Genomic DNA, 21,231 nt, shown 5'->3' with positions numbered 1-21,231 from the left:
ATCGGTGATAACTGAATAAATAACTGGAGGTTTTTTAAGTTATTTCTTGCCTTCTAGACATAAAGCATATGTAAATCCGGACAAAACTTTGAGGATAAAAAAAATCCAGCCAAACAAAAAAATCCCCCAAAATTTAATTCACTGCTAAGCATGTTTATTTAATGGATAAGTTCTTTGCTGGGCAAGGTAGAAATGTAGAAGATTTTTATGTCCATACTGGGCTTCATACTAGTTAGGTTGGAGGTCTTCACCCCAAATTCAGCTACTGCTCATTTGCTGCACATGTAAAACTATGAACCACTATTGAGTAAGAGAGGTTTTTAACAGCTACAGTTATTACCAACCATGTGAAATCTTGACACTTGATGATCTAAATGAAACTGATATTTGTTTTCTGACTTCTGTAAGAGCTTCTTTCTCTGCCATTCCCTGCTAATGGGCTTAAAATATTTGTTTCTCCTCAAATTCATTGTATGGGTGGATAAATGTTTGTGCAGTTGGAAAACTTGCTTGAACTTAAGAAGCATCCAGTTGCATTTGCTGTGGAAGAAAGGGAAGGAAATGCAAGAGGATTCAGAGTCCCTGCTGAATAATACTTTTCCATCTGCTCTGTCAAAACAAACATTGGGAGCATAAATGTAAAAGATTATTTGGACTTTGTATGGTTGTGCTGCTTTGATTTGGAAGTTAATTACAAACCTTGAAATAAGGAGGGCTGTTTATGATGGAAAAGAAAGCATGGTTGGTGTGGCCTGAGCAACTGCCACATGTACATAAAGCAGCATTTGATGTTGTCATGTGAAGTTGCATTAATGCACAGAAATCTTGATGGCACTGAGAACTTTAATTTATGTGAGAAACAATTTTTCATGTTTTCTGTCCACTACTTGGATTTGTTTGCATTAAGATTACAAGTACAGCTCTTAATGCAGTGAACTGAACATAGCAAAAAACTTCATTAGCAGCTTTGTGAGTTTGAAGTGCTTTCTTTGCACTTAAAAAATACTCTCTGAGTGCCAAATAAAGATAGCATGCATGCAGGCTGGGAGACTGCATGCCATCAGGGGAGGGAGCTTTACCTGGCAGAGGTTCCTACCCATGTCTTTGTTGCAGTTTGTCTTCAGGGAAGGCAGTAATGGGTATTTCCATGTTTCCATCAGCTTTTTCTAGGCAGTCTCAAAGCTGTAGCAGTTTCTCATGAAGACTCTTCAGGTGCTGTTAGCCTCAGTTGACAGGCAGGCACTCTCCACCTGCTGTGTCCTGCCTGGCTCTGGGAGCAGCAGCAGCTCTGGGCACTGCACCTTGTTCAGGCTACTGAAGACAGGCTTGTGGGAGTGGCAGCAAGGTTCCCAGTAGCAGCTGTGTTCCCAGTCTTCTTGGGGAGCTGCTGAAAGCTGTCCAGTCACTGTTGCCTTTCAGAGGTGATGAAGTTTTGGCAGGTCACACTGATTTCAGAGGCAGTTTCTCTTCCTTCTGGTCTGTGGTGTTTGGTGTTACCTTCAAATTAGGTTTCCTGCATCTTGTCCTTTAAGGTCTTTTCTGTAGATGTTTGTTTGTGAATCTTTCCATATTCTAGTTGGGGGGTTGAAACCCTGTGATTATTTCTCTGGAACACTGCCTTGCTTATCTGTCAGCCTGCCTTTTTGACTCCCTTGTATCTTGCCTTCTCCCTTATGCTCTGCTCCCCTCAGTGAATTTGGTGTTCATAGTTGTTGATCTGTTATAACAATGGCTGGGTTGGAAATGAGCCATGGTTGAATCTGCCTCTGGCTCTGTGCAGTGTGAGGGTAGGGTACTTACCTAGCTGCAGGCCAGTTTCAGCTCATCTTGCTGAGGGAGCTTCATGCTGGCTCCAATGGAAGATGCAGAAAGTTGCAAATCCTACAGCAACGTTCCTTTCTCATTTATCGAGTGTTTAGAGCAGCTTTTATAAGCCAATAAATAAAATCCTTCCAAATTCAAGAGATGATGTGTGATGCTGTGTCCCAGCTGATTGTTACCCTTGTGCCAGCACAGGTACAATGAGCTGGGTCAGGGCTGGTAAGTCACTTGCCAGGTGGTTATGTTTGGGCCAGGCCAGTTGACAGCTAAAACACAACTAAACATTTTGTCAGGGGACCTCCACACCAGCCAGTGGCAATCCCTGATCTCAAGCCTACAGAAATGTCATTCAGATAAACTTTCCACAGGATTGATAAAACTGGGGAATAGGTAGCCTCATGCATACACCTGTGGCCATGGTTGTTTCTTTGGTTACTAAAGATGTCCTTTGGTTTTTTTTTCCCAAATTTGGCTTTAATAGGCAGATTGTTTCATTCTGGAGCAGCAGACAGCAAAGGACTCTCTTGGTTTTCCTGGCAAAATGCTTTATTGTTGCTATGGGAATAGCCCTAGCACTGTTGCAGAGTCAGAAGGACTCCTGGCTGTCTAGCAGGAGATCTGTTACGCCACATTTGTGGACATTGGGAAATGAATTGGATTGCCAAGATTTAAGGAAAGTAACTTAAAGCTTTCTTCCATGCATCAACCAGAGGACAAAACAGACTTAAGTGTTACCTCTGTAATGGGTGCAGTTTCATTTTTCTTATATTTGCTTTTTAAGAGCAAGTATCTTGAGCTGCAAATACAAGTCAGAGCTGCATACTAACTTACAAAATATATTTTGTTTTTAGCTCCCAAGAAGATGAGCGGCCTATGTCACCCTTCTACATGAGGTATTTACTCAGTTTTCATTTATTTTTCTGTGTGGGATTGACTCCTTATTGGAATTAAATGGGGAGGGGTTCAGAAGTGCTGAACAGACTGTAATCAAAATGAGCATTAATTTTACATTAGTAATTATTGCTCACTTAGTGGCATGAGTCTTTGTAGATACCATCTCCGTTGTGATTCTTTTGTATTTAGAGAGGGGGCCCAGGGTTTAAGGTCTTTATTACAAGGTGGACGTGGTTTTCCTCTTTACTTTGGTTTGTTACATATCTTAGATGCCCGAGTAGCTTATCTGCAGGCACAGAAGAGATGGCTGCTACAGGATTTGAGGAACTGGCAGCTTGTGCTGCTCAGAAAGAAACCAGGAACCAGATGGTGACTCAGCAGCCCATCCAGTTCCCCGCTGCAGCCTAGAAAAGCAGGAGAGTGCCTGGGTACCCAGCAAGCCTCACTGGAGGGAATGGTGCTCATGCTGCATTTGAACAAATTGTTTCTTGTTTTGCCAACTGGAGGGCAAAGTCACTGCTCGTAAAAGGGGTCTAATTCTGTTGACATCTGTGAAAGTTTGCTCTGCTTGCTTCTGTAGCAGGCTCAGTTCCAGTGCTTTCATTTATACTTAGTGGAAGAACAGGAGCCAGAGCAATTAACAATGAAGGTCTGCAGAGGAGGAAGGGCCAGGTATTATAATTGGGTTCTTTGATCTCTACAGAATTTAAACAAATAAAAAGAAATCCCAGTGGTGCTTTTTGTGAGAACAGTGATAATTGGAATTCTTACAGTGATGTCTGAAATTTGTTAATCTCTGGCATATTTTTCTGTTTATCTTTGTAGCTTGGGCTTTTTCTTAAAGAATTTTTCTAACATGAAGCATAGAAGGAGTGCAGTTAATGCATACTGTGCAGAAATGTCTGTCAGGGAATTGTTCATGGACTAGCCTGGTTGCATGGTCCTGGGTTGATGCACTGTCATTCCCTGCAATCCTGTTGTGCAGATGTTACTCAGTCTGTGCCTCCAAAGCTTCAAATTGTCAAAGGAAATTCTGCCTTTTCCTTCAGGAGATTATTTTGTAGCTGCATACATACATTCCCCTGTCTCAAATTTTTCCTAGTTTAAATCTTCATACCTTTCCATTGAAAGTTGTCTGCCCCTTTGTTTTTCTTTCTGGCTAAATGTGACCTTCAAATGATTTTAGGGTTTCATTACATTTCCATCTGTCTTACTGCTCAGAACTGTCCTTCCAAGCCCTTTCCTGGATTATAGAAAGATGATCCATGAAGATTTTCTTTGGCTAACCTTGTCAAGATCACCAAGGAGAGATGGGGAACAAGGAGTGGACCTGAGAAAACTGATACCAAAGCAGGACATTTCTGAGAGGAGGGGAGCAAATTTGAACATCTTAAATAGAGATGTAGGCTTATGAGGGGGGAGAACAAAGACTGAGTGTGTCCACTGAAATGAAGGGATGGGTTTCCATGGGAATCTGTCTTGCAAATAGGAAGGGAACAGTCAGGAATAAACACATAGCTGGGAAGTGAAGAAATGGCTGGTAGGAGCAGGGAGAGAGCTGCACACCTTGATACACAGGCTTCTTGCCAAGCCCGTGTCTTTTGTAACATTGCTGGGATACAGTTACTTGTAAATAAAGGGAACAGCTTGTAAGTCTTGCTTCTGTTTGTAACACATCTGAAATCCTGAGGTCAGTTGCCAAGTGCAGTTAATTTGGCAGGAGAGCTGGTGCTGGCTGGGCGATTCCTGGTGCTTCAACAACTGAGAACTTGAGTGGGTGGCCAGTTTTTTCTGTGTAACTTTGAAAGCTCAGGTTGTTGCCCCAGAGGCTGTGCATAACATATGTAGGAATTGCATTTCACACCATGGGCAAGGAAGGGAAGACTGTCTGCTTTAGTTGTTTGATGGTCAAATCTATTTCTGTTACTACCAGCCACACTTATATAGCTTGAAATACTGCTCAAGTAATCCTTCAAGTGAATCATGAATATTTGAGCACAGGGCAGTCACTGCTGTGTTAATGCAGTAATTCCGTATAGATAATTATACAACAAGTTAAGTAAGTGGGAACAAGAGCTCTTTAGCTTCCAAACACTGCATAATACTTGGCTCTTGCCAGATGGAAGGAACATTGTGTCCCTCTGTCATGGTTTAACCCCAGCCAGCAACCAGCTGCTTTGCTCAGTCCCCCACCAGCAGGATTTGGTAGAAAACTGGAATGGTAAGAGCTGGAAAACTTGTGGGTTGAGATAAAGATAGGTTAATAGGAAAGGGCCATGCACACAAGCAAAGCAGAATGAGGAATTCATTCAGTGCTTCCCATGGGCAGGCAGGTGTTCAGCCATCTCCAGAGAGCAGGGCCCTGTCACATGTAATGGTTACTTGGGAAGGCAGATGCCATCACTGAAAATGTCCCCTCCCCTTCCTCCTTTTCCCTCCCACTCTACACATTGAGCATGATGTCACATGGTCTGGAATATCCCTTTGGTCAGTTTGGGTCACCTGGCCTGGCTCTGTCTTCTCCCAGCCTTCCATGCACCCCTAAATTCCCTGCCAGTACAAAAAGCAGAAGAGGCCTTGGCTGTAAGTCCTGCTGAGCAATAACACAAACATCTCTGTATTATCAACCCCATGTTCAGCACAGATCCTAAACACAGCCACACACCAGCCACTGGGAAGAAAATGAACTCTACCCCAGCCAAAACCAGCACATCTTCCATAAATCAGTTCTAGTAGGATCAAATCAGGCTTGATTATTCAGTGCTGTACCATGTCAGCTAACAATTGAGATGTTTCCCTGGTTGATGTTTTAACAATAAGACAAATGCTGAAGGTCACTTTTAAGTCAGAACTGCCACCAATAAATAGATTATTTCTTAAAATGACACTGATTGTTTGGGTTTTTTTCCTTTCAATATTGGGTAAGAGAAGACTTTATCACCACTGCTACTTTGTAAGGGAATAAACAATCTGTAGCAGTATGAGAGTAAGCAGTAAATGAGATAAAATGTGACATGGGTTTGTAAAGAGTGGTAACACCAGTACAATCATGTTAGTTTTTAAAAGACTTCCAGAGAGTGAAAGAAAAGGACCTCATATGTTGATGTCAGCAAAATGTTTTATATCATGCCATCTATATGGAAAAAGTGGGCATGATTACTAGAACTTAAACATGGGTAGGGAGGAGGTGAGACCTATAGATACTGCTGGTAGGAAAGGAAGGGGATTGCTGCTGGAGATCCTTTAGTGACATGAACTTCTTTTCCTTGATAGCCATTAGCATAATAAAGTCAAATCATGTTCATTGATTGAGCTTATAGCAGAAATTTAGGAGGGTGAATGGGTTGGCAGTGTCCTCTGGGAGAAAATATGTGACAGTGAGATAGTATATAGAGTGAGATATATAGATATAGTTATAAAATATCTCACAGTCATATATATATAAAAGATATTTACATATATATTTATAAAGATAAGCATCAAATTTAAGATGTATACCAAAAGAAATAATAACATAAATAATAAAGTCATATACCTGAGGTCTAATCTTGCCCTGAAAGGGGCGTTCCTCACATTTGTAAGTGCCGGGGGGAAAAAAAGATGTGAACATAGTTGTTCGTGGAGGGATGAAAGGGAAGTATGGGATAAAAATACCTAAGCTGAAATAATCATATGACAGTGGATATATAAAGGAAGCATTTTCAGTACACTTAGAAGTATGGGTACCCCTGTACAAGAGACAGGTGAGCCTTAAACATTTTCAAGTCACTCATGTTCCAGTAGCTTTAGGTTTGTGAAGATGATTAAAGAAATGGGAAGACTGTTAGAAGATGGAGAAAAGAGCATGGAGATCCTAGCTACTGTAAGAAATTAACCAGAGCACACATATTCCACCTGAGTTTTAGACAGAGAAGGGAGGATGTTTATGTTAATAATGATACTGATGCAAGAGAGGATATGTACAAATAGTTTAATAATCTATTTGGGCAGAAAATTAATAATTTCATAGCTGGAGTCCTATCTCATTTGGCATAATAAGGATGATGTCAGCTTCACCAGTTTGAGGGCCCTGGGGTTCAAATCAGTTCACCTACTGCTGACCAGATTTATCTTCTCCCTCTCTGTAGTCCTTGATTAGATAATTTGTTGGCTCAGCTGTGCTCAGTACCAGGTAAGGAGATTTCTATACTGTTAAAAGAGGAGGAAAACCTTGCTACGTGATTGATTGTTCCAGGGAGTCATGCCTGAAGGGCATTTACATTCCAAAACCTTCTGTAATAACAAAACCTTGTGGTAAATGGAGTTGAGATTGTTAAAAAGTGTTTCTTGTATAATTCTTTAGTGAAACTGTGAATATCAGATGCAGGATGTTTGAGTAATGAGTACTGAGAAACACTCAGCAGTTTCAGTTAATGAAGCAGTAAGTCTCTGTAAGCAGAATTCCACTCTATGTGTGCAGTGAGTTCTCAGAAGGCAGGGAATCTTCAGGCATGCTTTGTGCTGGCCTGTGTGCCTTAGATGTGATGTTAGTCATGTAGATGCTTTCAGAGGAGCTCCCTGATGGGTATGTCCTGAGATAAGCCAGAGGGGTATTACAGGGAAGAAAAGCAAAAGCTTTGTAGTGTGGAGCTTCCTTGTTAGCATTCAGAGCATTAAACTGAAATTGCAATGAGACCTGACATCACAAGCAGTGCCAAAGATTGCATTAAATACCCATGAGTGCTGGGCGAGGCATTGGACAGTTTTGCCTGGTTCTTTTCCTAGAAGTACTCCTGCAGGCATTATTCAGTACAACTGGCTGTTTCTCCTTACAACAGTTTTTATTTGAGACAACTCCTTAAATAATGCAGGTCAGGTATTCTTACCCTGAAGTTTACTGGATAAGGTGTTTTATGCTGTTTGTTCTCAGGTCAGTTTTCTGAAGAAACTAGAAAACTTTGCTCTGGATTTCACACTTGCTGAGAAATTTGCATGGCTACCTTCCCTCTGAACACTTCCCCCTCCATGGGATGTGCCATAAGAGATCCTAAGTGCACAGGAGTGCTGGGCTCCATCACAAATGTGGTGTGTGTTCAGGTCCTTCACACCTGCACTGGTGAAAGTAACCACCAGGCCACTGGGTGTCCCTGCTCTGGGTGCCTGGCTGCCATGCAGCTCTGAGGCTCCCTGGGGATTATTTCCCTGCTCTGCAGGGAAGACTACACTGACACAGACATGCAGATTCACCAGGCTGAATCATGGGGCTTCTATGAATCCCCTGCAGAGTTGTCTCTGCTCCAAGCAGTAGGTGTCAGTGTGCATCTGTCATAAAGGAGGTGCAAGTGAAAATCATTAGGAATCCTGAATAAAGTTGCTTTTAGTGGGGTTAGTTTTCTGTGTAGTAACATAGTGTAAAAAATAATTTACCATGTTTAAAGGAGGCATAATTTGATCTGAGCTTGTGAGAGTGTGAAGGTGCTGAGAAAATAATGAAAGCATGCCCCTTGTGTGATGGAACATCCCAGTAACTAAGAGCACACCCCTTTTGTTTTGTTTTCAAACTAATTATTTTCACATTTTGTATGCCGTCACCACACTTTGGTGAAAGTGTGTCAAATAAAGTAGTTGCCTTAAAAGGGATCCCATGTGAGTATGCAGTATTGCATGTCACAGTGTGGAGAGTGGACAGCATTTAGACCATATAAATACCTATGAATAGGAACTTCCTAGATCAGGAATTGAAATACTATGTTCAGGAGGACTTCAAGAATTTCCCATCTGTTATGTCAAAGCCATTTAAATATCCTCAACCTTGCTGGAATAGCAAAACAGTAAAAAATTTTTGCATCTATTGAGGCTTTCTTACTGTTGTACTTGGCTTTAAAAAAGCAAAAACAAGAACAAAAGCCACCTTTGCTTCCAGAATAAAGGGGATGGACTGTAAATACATCTCAGCAACAGGTGACTTTAGTACCAGACTGCAAGTACAGCCTATGAATTAGGCCATTAGGTATTGTCAAGAATTAATTAAATTACTTCATAAATGAAAACCCAGTCTGGGAAAACCCTATGCCAGTATGTCAGTTTTCTAATTTGCTCTGTTTGATGTTTTTTTGTTACTCTTTTTGTCTAGATGCTAAGGTACTTTGCTCAATAGTGGCATGAATGAAAGAAATCAGGAGAATATCCACCTCATTGATATCCAGCATCTGCTATCACAAGATGCCCAACGCAGACCAGGCAAGCTGCAGGCCTTACATGAGATAATCTTCACTCTGGTACACATCTTTTAAACTTAGGGAGGACTAGTTAGGGAGTGCAGGTGAGATTTAATGGTGATGGAAGATAGCACCTTCTTGTCCTGGGGGTTGAAACAGAAAAAAGGAGGCCATGCAGTAAGAGTTTGCCTTACGTGTGAAGTGTACATTATCTAGAGCTGATAGAGCACCTCTGAAAGTGAGCAAAAGACTTGGGTAAACAAGTTAGACAAAACTGGGAAGTGCTAGAGGTCAGACTTCCCAGAAGGAGAAGCATGAGGGTCATAAGAAACCAGTTCAAAAGTTCATAACACTTAAAACAGCTGTGTGCCTTTATGAAGGTTTTCTGGCTGGCTTTCTGAAAGTAAAAGTCCCCCAGCACTGGAAAGTTGTCCTGCTGCCTTCAGTCACCTGAGGAGAACCTGTACTTTCTATGAGAAGTTGGTATTTCTCAGCATGCTCTGCAATAGCAGCTGCATAATCTAATAAAGATAATCTAGCTGTGGAGATAATTGACCGTACAGATCAGTGAAATGGAGCAGATGTGAGGAGAAAATAATGAACTGGAGCAGAGCATGAGTTCCATTGTCCGCATGATTTACTGGGCAGGGCAGCTGCCTGCGCAGGCGGGCACAAGAGCCGAGAGGGCTCTTCAGGCATGGCTCGCCCTGCCTGCTCCCCAGAAATCCAACAGCAGAGCGGCTTCTGCCACCCAAGAAGTTTGGAAAACCCCGCAGGATACACCCTGCCTGCCTGCTTGCTCGTCTGGGCTCTGCAGTCCTTACGGGGTGGTGTCTTTGCCTGCGTTTGCCAACGTGCTCTTGCAGTGCCTGTTCTGTCCTGCAGAAGGCTCGAATCCTAAAAGCACTGTGTAACTCTCTCCCCTCCACCATTTGTTTTGGATGTGAAGTTCTTTGGTGTAAGAAACGTTGGTGGAGAGTAAGTAAACAATTTAGCAACACATTTAAATTAAGCTTCAAAATGAAATAGCCAGAAAAATTACCAACTGTGGAAAGGAAGTTAGTGTATCTAGAAAAACTCTGATTTAAAATCTCTATCTTATTGAGAGGGGGCTAATGAAAGAGCATTAACTTATCACACAGCTAAGGATAAACTTGGATTCAGTACAATAAAATCAGAATATCAGAGCTTCACTTTGTAGTCATCCACTCAGCTGGCATGTGTAGGATATATACTTCCTTGTTATTTGTCAGTAGTTTGAAAATCACCATGTTACTGTCTTTCTTACAGAATCTCTATTGCCTGAATAGGGCTTTTCTAGATACAGTAGATTAATTGTTATGCATCATTAAAAATTAGTCATACTAGTGTACTTAAAACTGAATTATTGTTAGTAAAGCACAGAGTTAACTAACTAACTAGTTAACTAACTAACTAACTAAATCACACAGTGAATTAGAATGTACTGAGTGTTAGAAAAAATTGTATTGGTAGGAATAAGTAAACCTATATCCTAGGGCTGTTTTTAAAAAGCTAAAATCCAAACAATCCTTTCTTCCTCTCCGCTACCACTTTCCTGGCATGAAAACAGAGAAGAAAAGTGTGATATGGAAGACAGCCTCATTCAGTTTGGCTTGCATGTAGGAGCTATAAAAAGGTGATACAGCATCAGTCTACTCCCATGAGTGTAGGAGCTGTAGCAAGCATATGAATTGTATCTTATAATGTGGGTTAGCCCACATTAGCGCACTTGCACCTTACTTTCTAATATGTCTCCATGGGAGACCAAGTCTTAAAAAATAGTTTTGGCCTTGGAAGAGGTCACATAGTTCCTGTAAGCAAACCGGAAAGCATGTGCACTTCAAATTCCAATGCTATCCTGTAGTTGATAGTCTAGATGTTAGATGTGGGAAGAGTGTGATCTTGCAAATTTTGTTTGCTCTATGCAGATATTTTATCTGTAATAATAGGTACAGTAATAGTTGTTTGCATGTCTTCATGAAATTATCTGTATGGCACAACTGCTCAGGTAATGTGGAACATACTGGCAAGTCCATGACTGCTTTCCTGGTGTGCCACCACTCCAGTGACCTGTGCTGGGACTGGAGAGTAGCACTGAGTGAAGAAGGGACTGGCAAGGGTGTGTGTGTGTGTGAGCACACCAGCTCAGCCTGCAGCACAGTGCAAGTGGGATTTGCAGCTGGATGTTTGTGGGGAGGAGTCACACTGGTTTGTTGGTTTTGTTAAATTAGCTGCAGTGACCCCTCATTTACCTTTCTCTTCCTCTGTTGCCTGCCTTCTGCCCAAGTGACACTCAAGCCCAGTAAAGCCACAGAGTGGTTATCTGAGTGGTTATTCTTAGCTGGCTCTAGCTCCATACAGTGAACTGCAAAGTATTCAAGAGAAGCAGAGAGAATTTGCCTTTGGGTAGCAAAGGCAAATCAGCTGTTGATGGTTCTGCAGTGAAATGATTTTAGAGAAACTGGTGAAGACTGAAAACAAGGAGTGGCTATTTTGGCAGGAAGAACATCTTGCATCCAGCTTGGTTTTTGTACCCTGACCACACGTCACTGGGATTTATCAGCCAGTTGTACTCTGCTGATACGGAGATAATTTGAAATGAAACCCCTAGGCCCCTAGTTTATTTGACTCAAGGGAGGTCACAGGAAGAATGAATAGGCAGTGTCACCTTATCTGCAAGGCTGAGTCAGCTGAGTCAGTGGATGAAGAAGGGGCAGGATGGGACTCAGCTTGGCAGAGGGAAGAAAGCGGTGACACCTGTGCCAGGTCAGCTTGTTCAGAAGGGCTCTGAACAGCAAGTGATAACATCTACATTTGTGTCAGCTCTTCCTGAACCTGATAACAGACCAAGGTAGAAACCAGAGAAGCATGCATAGATTTCATTTTTTAAAATGTGAAGCAAAGAATATGAATATGTTCTTTGAGCATGTTCAAAGAGAGAGTAGTTAAACAGAGAGCAGTTAAATATTAAGTGTATACATTTTCAAGTCAGCTTCAAAAGGCAAAGACTGCTGTCATGAGGCTAAAACATCAACAGCAGAAAGCCCACAAGAAAAGAAAAAATCTGTACCATGTTGAGGTTGAAATACTTGCTGTTAGACCTTTGCCCATATTATGGGAATGACAGGGAAATTAATTGTTGAGGATATTGACTTGTCAAAATGTGCCACGTCACAATGGGAGTGAAAATTCCTTAAGGGGAAAACCTGTGACTTGTGTACACAGTTGTTGAGACAGCTCAGACCTTTGAATCTTAGCACTGCAAAGAGCAAGAGGTTTTAAAACCTTGTTTTGATATTAAGATCTACCTTTCTCCTCTTTTTTTTTTCCTTTTATACAGTACCCACGTATCACAAGTCAGTAGCAGCGTTCCTGATACAGGAGAGTAAGTGTCTTTTACAATTTTGTAGCTATCTTTCTTGGAGCTTTATAAAGTATTGCTGGTTATTCTTTGATTTCTCTTTAAGAGTTGTTCTTACATAAACAAATAAAGGGACACTGTTTCCCGAAGCAATTAATCTACAATGATAATAAATCACTTCCTCCTGAAGACTTCTCAGGCCCTTGGTTCTTTGCTCAGTGTGCCTGTGATGTTTTGCTTAGGCAGAACTTGCATATTTTGAGAAGTTTTTTGCATTTTGTCATCTTCTTGGTCTTGTTTGCTCCCTGTTGCATCCCAGCAGTGGACGTGACCTGACCCTGCTGCTGTAACTGGGAGGAGCAGAGCTAAAATGAGTTGGCTTCTTTGCTGGATCTGGGAATTCCCAGTGGCTGATGGGTTTGCAGAACTGATTTTTGTCAATAGTGACATACTTGTCTAGTTAAACCATCTGGGCTTTTGCAGTTGCTACGGTCTTCTGACTTTTCCAGGAACTGCAGTCTCAGCAGGCTTTCAAGTATAGCAACTTGGCACAGCTTTTGTAAAGGAGAAATGAGCCCAAGCACAGATTCCCATACTGTAGCTGCTCAGTTGAAAATTAACCAGCAAATCCTGAAATAATATTTTAATTATGGAAAAAACAGTACAAGCCATACATGGACTTTGCACATAAAAGTTTGAAAAACCCATTCTTCAGTGACTGCTTAAAGCATTGCAAGAAACAGAGATGGGATGGGGATGTATACAAAAATGTGTTTCTGTATGATCTCTTTGAAAAAAAAAAAAATCTTTTTCCCATAAAAGCTTTCTCTGATGAAGGAAGGGAAGAGAATGGCAGTACCAAAACAAAAATTCATTTGTGTTGAAAATTCAAGTAGTTCCACACCTTTAACTGATGCAACTGCAGGGACTCTCTTGTGGTGTCGTGTGTTGAAGCCATCTTAGTGCATTGAGTGTGAGAGTGGTCTCACACCAGTGTCAGGGTGGCTGTGGATGCACAAGAATGTGGCCCAAGAATGTGTAAAAATGTCATTAACTCAGAACAAAACCCATGCTTGGTCACAATGTAGGTGAGGAGTTCGTAGTGAGCTACTGCATATTGTCATCCCTCTGTGAGCCAGCAGTGAATCGTCTTCTTGCAGGTGATGATCCATTGCCTTACTGAGCTTGTTTTGCACAACAGACTTGACCCCTGTCAGCGTGGCTGGGTATCAAATGCAGTTTTGTCACAGCAGGGGTTTTTAAGTGGAGGATGAAAGTCAGGCACCAATGTCTGTAGTTGCAGTAAGTAAAATTACTTGTTTTACTGAAATTTCAGACATCCCTAGAAATAAAAAGAGCAATGTTAATTGGGAAGGCTCAGCTGTTCTGAGGGACTTGAACCAATGGGTATCTGAAGATTTTGGCATTGCTCTTTGCATATGACGTAGCACTGGAACATTTTGTGCTGCCATCCTAAGAAAACATAACCCACAGATACCCTTGTTTTATTTATTGTTGCAGAGAGGGAGCTCCACCAAATCTTTGAGCTCAATTGACCTTATTTTTCGGCTTGACAGGTATTTAGAGAAGACAATCCGCTCAGCCGTGGAGCAGCATCTCTTTGATGTTCATGGCTCAGGCGGCCAGAGTTCAGAGGACTCTGAAGCCGGGACGTCTTCAGCCTCTTCTAATGTGTCTGCCAGGCAGAGGAGGCGACACCACAAAGAGCAGGAGGAAGCCTGGAGAAACAGAGACATGTATGAGCCTGGTTTCTTTGTTTTGGAAAATATATTTAAGTCTACCCCAGTCATCTCTTCTTATCAAGGCAATGCTGCGTTCTGTTATGAAAGGCACTGACCTTTGCCCTGACTGCAGTGCCCGTGCAGAGCTCCATTGCATCAGTCAGAGCTGGGAAATGTAGAGTTTGCTAGATCATGGAGTGGGGCAAAGCATGATAAGAATCTAGGGGGTTATGCAGTCAAGTTTTTAATTACAGTATTTGGAATTGGTGACTTACGGTATTTGTTGCATTAGTGGAATTTCCCAAGCAGTTGGCAGCAGTTGGCTGCTGCCTTTAACTTTTTTTAGATAAAAGCATTGGGCTCGGCTGCTTTTCTGAATTCAGAATGTCTTCAAAAATGAGATTAAGTTCCACTTTTGTGTGTGGAGGCACAGCTTGTGTTTGGGTTTAGTGAGGAGACTTGGGAGTTTGTCTGAAATTAGAAAAATCTTCCTTTTGGTTAATCAGAATCTAAGATTTTTTTTTTTATTCACCTTATTCCACAAAGTTTAAACATGACTTAGTAGTGAATTTCCTTAAATGTCTGTCAAAGAGTGAAGACAATACCTGTTTTTCCATTCATAGTCCTCTAGCTGAGACATGTATTGTGTGGTACAAATGTATTACCACCACAGCTTCGTATTTGAGAAACTGTAGCACAGATAAGGCCAGGTTCAACTCATGTGTTTATCTGTAACACAGCACTGGTTCTTGTAAGGAATGTGTATGCCTCACTGCAGTATTGGATTGCTAGGATTTGAAGTTGATTCCAAAATAAACCTCTAGTCTCCTCTTGTTGTTTCCTGGGTGCTGAATTCCCCAAATTCTATTGGATCTGTACTTTCTTATATGAAGCTACTTTTATACGGGTTCATAGCCATCGATACCTCCTGTTAATATTGCATCCGTGGTATTTTCCAAAATGTGTCAGTGCTGCTGTTGTACAAAAAATCTTTAGTTCCAAAAAGAAGAAAAAAGAAAGGCACCATTTTCACAGTGAATCAAAATACACTGTGAAGGTGGCCTGGGAAATTGACTCTTGCAAGTCACCAAAGTATCTGGCAGCAGCTCTAAAGTAGTTTTTCTTGTTAAGTAGCCCTGCTGACAGGCTTCTCAGGTAAGTAGGTCAGAGACTGGCTAGTGTACGTGTTCGGAAGCATATAGTACTGCAGGGCTTTTCTTCAACATTGAGTTACAGAGCTGCCTCTAGATATGATTGACACAGTCATTCAGGCTCGGTCCAGAAAGCTGGAGCCAAGGATTTAAAGCACATTGGAAGATTTGGATGCTGGCTGTGGTCCAAATTGTTTTCCCTGGTTCCCTTAGGTCAGATTGCTGGGATTTCTCTGGGTAAATTATTGAAATTGAGAATTCCTTTCAAAACGTCTTTCTGTTGTTTTTTGATTGTTAGTGACTTCATCTCCTTGCCTTGTGATGGATCACAAGAGGATTTGTAATGTCACAGAATGGGACTACAGGCAGGAAGAGTGTTTATCACAAAATCACATAGGTGAACTCCCAGGCTTTGAAGATTACATGATCTACAGGCTCTGAATGTGTAATTGGTCTGCTGAAGGGTTTGTAAAAACTTCCACAAAGGCAAATGGGTTATCTTAGAAGTTTAGTCAGAGATTTATCATACCTCTTTGTATCTCTTTTCCACCAACAAAACCTAGAATCTGTCATCCAGAAAGTCACTGGAACCTTCTTGTTTTGTTTTTGTTCTGAATACTTGCCATGTTGCCACTATCTAGATACTGCAGAGTAACTGGTTTCATATCACACCAGTCAAGTCTAGATGAGTTCTCCTGCTGTTCATGAAAGCAGGCTTTGGAGTTGCACAGCACTGTGTAAGACAGCCACACAGAGTTAGCAAATGTTCCAGATTCAGTGTCAGGTGTAAGCAAGCTGCCTTTAGCCCCTGGCAGGGTAAGGAGATGCCCTGTGTTTCTCCTGTTCCCATGGTGTAGTGATGTGTATGTGCATCTTCACTGCTGGGCAAAGTAGAGGGAGGACTACTTAACAAGTGGTAAATGGAAAGCTGCCTGCTGAAGGATCCAACAGGGCAAGATAAGCCATATGCCAGGCTTCTGGTAAACATACACAAACCCTGCAAGCCCAGAGAGTCCCAGCGAGTGCATCACGTGGTGACTTAGGGCTGGCTGTCCCATCCTCTTCCCAACATAGCAAAACAGTCCTCTGTCCTAGCAGTTGTGTTACCATTGCAGAGGTACATTCCCTTTTATGTTTTGTGTAATTCCCAAATAGAAATCAAGCATTTGGCTATAGCACCACCCAGTCCTGCTCTTGCATTTGAGAGTTATGAGTAAGAGGGCCAATTATGCGGTGTCATGCACCAAAGGAGATCCCTGGACCGCAGCTGTGAATCACTTTTCTAAATTAAAAGCTCGTGTCTCAAAGGAAAACATGCTTCATACTGTCTATAAAAATTGCACAGGCAGCCAGGGGCTAGTCCAGCTTCCATGTGAAGGCTTCTGTGTGTTTGGTTTAGTGGCAAGTGAATCAAACCCCAAACATGGATCCTCACAGCTTTCTCACCTGAGGTGTATACAATTGACTTTTGCTCCTTGGAGGGATTTAGCATTGCACAGTGTGTGTTTTTGGCTGCACTGGGCAGAACCAGAGATAATGGTTTCAAAGGGAATAGGTGGTGCTGCCAGAACTGCACCAGTCCATATGACGTAGTTCTCTATTGCTACCATAAATGTAGTGAGAGAGTGTTTTAAACAACCTCTTGCTGTAATGTCCCTTTTCTTTTTAGGGAAGTTGTCAACAAGGAGAACATTCCCTCTGGATTCAGCAGTCTTGAAGATTGTATTCTAGCTGCTCAAGATGTAGAAAAATTACAAGACACCAGCTCTGGATACCTTGGTGAAAGGAGTAAATCAAAACGGCAGAAATCCAGCACCAAGCTCTCAGAGCTTAATGACAATCAGGACAGTCCTGTGGTAAGCCAGCACACTGCACTATTTGATGTCTGTTACTAGGATGGGAAAAGCTCTTTTTTTATTTCAGTGCACATCTGTTTCCCTTAGGTTGTCATTTTTGCCTACAGTACAGGCCTCAGTGCCTAATTTTGGACTATGAGAAACACTGGATCCAACACTTGTAACCCTTGTGATGAGGCAACTGAGGAGCCATATTTCTGCTGTGATACTTCATGTGTAGTCATTTTCTCTTTCTACTGCTTTTTGCTTTTGAATTTGGTGAAGCACTTTGGAAAGCATAAAGGGATATAGGCCTTTTTCCCAGTCTTTCAAAAGCCTTACAAGGAGATTGGAACCTTAGATGTAGGTTCTCATGTTCACTTCAAGTTTATTTTCATATTCCTGCTAAGCTCTGAAACTAGATTTCAAGTGACTACTTGATAATGAGATGGCAAAGGTATTTTATGCAATTTCCTTAAAGCCTGTGCTTTGCTGTGGTGCTTGCAATTTGGAAAGCACTTGGAAGTGTGTTGGTCCAAAAGGTGATCCCTCTATCCACCTTTTGCTGAAGACATCAATGACTTCATTATAACATTGTAAAAATATGGAATACTGTAGAACTTTTCCAGCATATTTTTGTGTGACCTTTGCAGTAGAGGACAGTTTGCCTACTTCTACAAGCTGTAGAATAAAACTGGTTCACCTTCCTTCCCTCTCAGCCAGAGCAAACACTGGGGTGTCAGCAGCTGAGAAACCACACTGTGCTTCAGCGCAGGGTTTGCATGCAGTGGCAGAAGTGCTGTCCTTGCACCAAGCATGCGTTGCATGGTTAACAGGAACAGCAAGAGCTGTGTGAAAACGCTGTTCTGACCTATAGGGCATTTCCTTCAGTGATGCTTGAGTAAGTTTTAGAACCTGCTGAAAGCAAGTTCTTAATCTGACCTGTGTTTGGACTCATTTTGTTTAGATCACAAAATTGCAATGATCTGATATTCTTACCCTGTGCAGAGATTCTAGAGAGAGGTGGATTTGCATTTCATTATGATCAAAAGAAGGCAAGATGCCAAAAATTGTACACTGTGCTCAATTTAGTAACTTAAATTTAGTGCTCAGTATCCACAATCTTCTCATGTGATACTTCATGAAAGCAGAGTGAGACAGACACATTCACACTTCTGTCTTTGCTTGTAGCAATGCACTTTAAGATAGGCAAAGGTCTAGTGCTAATGATCTTTTCATCACCTTTTCTCTGTGCCTGTGGAGTCTAAAGCAGTTTCAATGTAAATCAGAGTTTTTATCAGGATTTAAGAAGTACTAATGGAAGTGTCCACTTTTGCTGCAGACCTGAAAAACATTCATGAAATTTTCAACTGTGCCCAGAAGAAATGTCCTCAAACTTAGCTGTGTCCACTGGACTTTACCCTGCCCCTCATTTTTTGATCTCTTGAAGGGCAAAGGCTGAAAAGAGTGTAAAATGAACTAATCTTGTATTAAAAGCACATTGCTCAAGATGACCAGCAGTTCTTGCTTGCTCTGCTATAGGAAATGTCAGAGTGGGATGATCAACTGCAAGTATCATTGTGAAACATCTTGCAGAGAGCATGCTGCTATTGTTTTGGAAGAGCAGAAGCTGCTTTTTAAGTTTTAATGAGTATGTTTATTATATACTTGCATTTCAGAGACTGCCAGAAGGATACGTGATGGTTTAGCTTTCTTTTGGCTACACCTTTACACATCAAATAATAATCCCAATTAGGCTACCTACTTGGATTATAACATAACATGCACCTTAGCATTTACTAATAGGCCTTTGTCATGTAAACAAGTTCATGATGTTGTCTCTCCTTAAACACCCTTTTCTGAGTATTCCTTTTTTCCAAAGCCTGAAAGAGTATGTAGGACAGTGTGGGGAAGCTTTCCTCTTAGCTGTCTGATTGCGTCTGGCTCAAAAGCACAAGTCAGCGGTGGAGAAACTGTCAGTTCCACTTAGACTCCCAAGCAAACCAACCACAAAGCATTCCAAGCTTGTAACTGCATTTTAGGGACATGCTAGCCAGGCATCAGTAGGACTCGAAGAATCAAATTAGGCAAGGCTGGAATGACTGACCTTGCGTCACCATATGGGGCTGGAGGTGTAGCAGATGAGAGAAGGCTGCCCCAAGAAGTCTGTGCATGTAGTTGCCAGGGCAGAAACCCACTTCCTTCTGTTTTAGAGGGACTTGCCCAAAACCCAGGGTAGAAAGCCTTGACATGTCCTTGAAGTGGCCACATGTCTTGTCTCACAGTACTCAACAGTGTTAATGTTCTTAATGGTAGCCAAAACAAATCTCAGAACATGAGGTCATAACCAGTTGGATTGTTTGCCCTGCATTCATATTAGCCCAGCATTACATCTTTGCAGTCAGTCTATTTTCATTCTTATGCCTGTTTAAGAAGAAACTAAGGAAGGGTTTGGCTGAGAAGTGGAGGATTTTCTAACACGAACGTGAAGGAGTTCTGCTGAGAGGTTACTGTGGATTTTGCTGCCTGCTCTTACAGGAGTTGCACAGACCAAAGAATTGCTCCCAAGCCTAGGCTGTCTGTCAGTCTGTAAAATGGGAGCTGGCAAGGTACCATGCAGCTTTATTCTGTTCTGACATCTGAGGTTGTCTGATGAAAGAGACAAAGCAGTGAGCAGCTGGGTTTTCTTGCAGTTTATGGGCAATAAAGTGTGGGGTTTGTTTAGTGCAGTGGGCAGTAGTGTGAGTGTTACCTTTTTCCTAGAAATCCTGTTGGATCTTTCTGTATTTGATCTGTTTAATGGCCTGCAGCTTGAATCTGTTTCTCATATATATCTTACTGCTTTAATATTTACTGTATTGCAGAGTATGGAAAGCTTTAGCTCATCCAAGCCTGTAGACAGAACAGGACCTGATGACATGGAAATTTTATCTGAAGAAAGGTGATTTTAATCTTATTTTATGTACATTTATGTTTTCCTTTCCCTGTGGTTGTAGTACAGCCTGAGAGATCTCCCACCCAAGCTGTGGGGTGACATGTATGCCACAGAACAGATTACCCACTACGTTAACTACCAAGCAGAGCTTCATGGAGGCACTGTGTGTCTTGTGTGGGCTTTGCCCTACAGCAAATGCCACCAAGGCTCTTTTCCCAGCCTGATAGGAATGTCACTGAAGGTGCTGATGGTGCAGACTTGAAAAGAAATCAGCTGTGGAGCACCTGAACCAGCACGCTGCACACAGGAATGCAGGGCCTGTCTCACCTGGCCTCTGGGCTGGGAATCCAGCCCTTTCCCTTGTGCTTCACTCTTCTGTGAGAGCTGTGCAGCCTCACTCTGTTCACCTGAGATGACAATTTCTCTCAACAATTACATTTGTTGGGATAGGTGTATTGGTTTGAATTAAGGGCACTGGAATTAAATTACATACTTGTTCTCAAAGCTCCTGAGAGGAAGCAAAAAATGCATAGTTTAGCAGTTTGAAGTGCTGCAGCCCAGAGAGTCCCTTCATTTACTGTGTGAATTAGTGAGTGTGCAAGAGTAGCAAGAATGTAAAAACCGTTGTGTGCAGAAGTCCTGCTTGTTTTTGTTACAAGACAAGTCTGGTTTTGTGTTTGTAATATGTTGGTTTGTTTTTGTTTTTGTTTTTTTATAGCAAAGAGAGTGAAAACGATGAGGTTTTTTTCAGGCATTCTCAGGTTAGTATTTTTTTTTGTTGCTGTGTTTGTGTTTCAGTTTTGTGGTCTCTAAATGAACGTTTTATTGAGCAGAAACAAGTAGTTATGCATATAGTTTTGTTTTTGGTTTTTTTGGAGTTATTATGTACTTTTTCTGTCCCTTAGCTCTGCTTTTTATTTACATGGTTGAGGGAGCCTCTCAACCACTGGGGAGTCTGATAGCTTCTGTTTCAATCCCTTTGATCCCTCCTTGCCAAAGAGGGAAGGATCACTGAAGTCAGCACTGTGGTTTAAGTGACATGAAGTTCCCTTATTAATTATGGAAAACAAGACATCTGACTTCTTATCTGGCAGGGTAGTAAGATTAGTTTGTCTCTCTTGATTTCTCTAAAATAATTGGGCCTTTTATTTATCATTTCCTACTGCAGCCTGTTGCTCTTGAACATAGGTGTCTGTAATCCATTTGTCTTAGGAAACTGGATCACCTCCTGCTTCTTTTTAAGTTGATGGCTGGGGTGGATGTCAGGAGGGGAG

The 21,231-nt window shown here is 41.7% G+C and overlaps 1 protein-coding gene across 9 annotated transcripts in view; it reads left to right on the top strand.

Annotated features, from left to right (window-relative positions):
- The window catches only part of FAM13A (family with sequence similarity 13 member A), a 117,187-nt gene that overhangs the window by 68,234 nt on the left and 27,722 nt on the right, over window positions 1–21,231 (top strand). For 3 of the 9 annotated variants that reach the window (XM_059844094.1, XM_059844092.1, XM_059844098.1), the window contains 6 exons: window positions 2,673–2,714; window positions 12,274–12,318; window positions 13,872–14,051; window positions 16,857–17,043; window positions 19,887–19,963; window positions 20,676–20,718. In XM_059844094.1, coding sequence (XP_059700077.1) covers window positions 2,673–2,714; window positions 12,274–12,318; window positions 13,872–14,051; window positions 16,857–17,043; window positions 19,887–19,963; window positions 20,676–20,718 — 574 coding nt within the window. The remainder of the gene's footprint in view (window positions 1–2,672; window positions 2,715–12,273; window positions 12,319–13,871; window positions 14,052–16,856; window positions 17,044–19,886; window positions 19,964–20,675; window positions 20,719–21,231) is intronic. The other 6 variants (XM_059844093.1, XM_059844101.1, XM_059844096.1 and 3 more) reach the window with 5 other exon arrangements.

Source organism: Haemorhous mexicanus, chromosome 4, assembly GCF_027477595.1.
Source record: "Haemorhous mexicanus isolate bHaeMex1 chromosome 4, bHaeMex1.pri, whole genome shotgun sequence".
Lineage (NCBI taxonomy): Eukaryota > Metazoa > Chordata > Aves > Passeriformes > Fringillidae > Haemorhous > Haemorhous mexicanus.
This window is presented reverse-complemented; position numbering and strand designations above follow the sequence as displayed.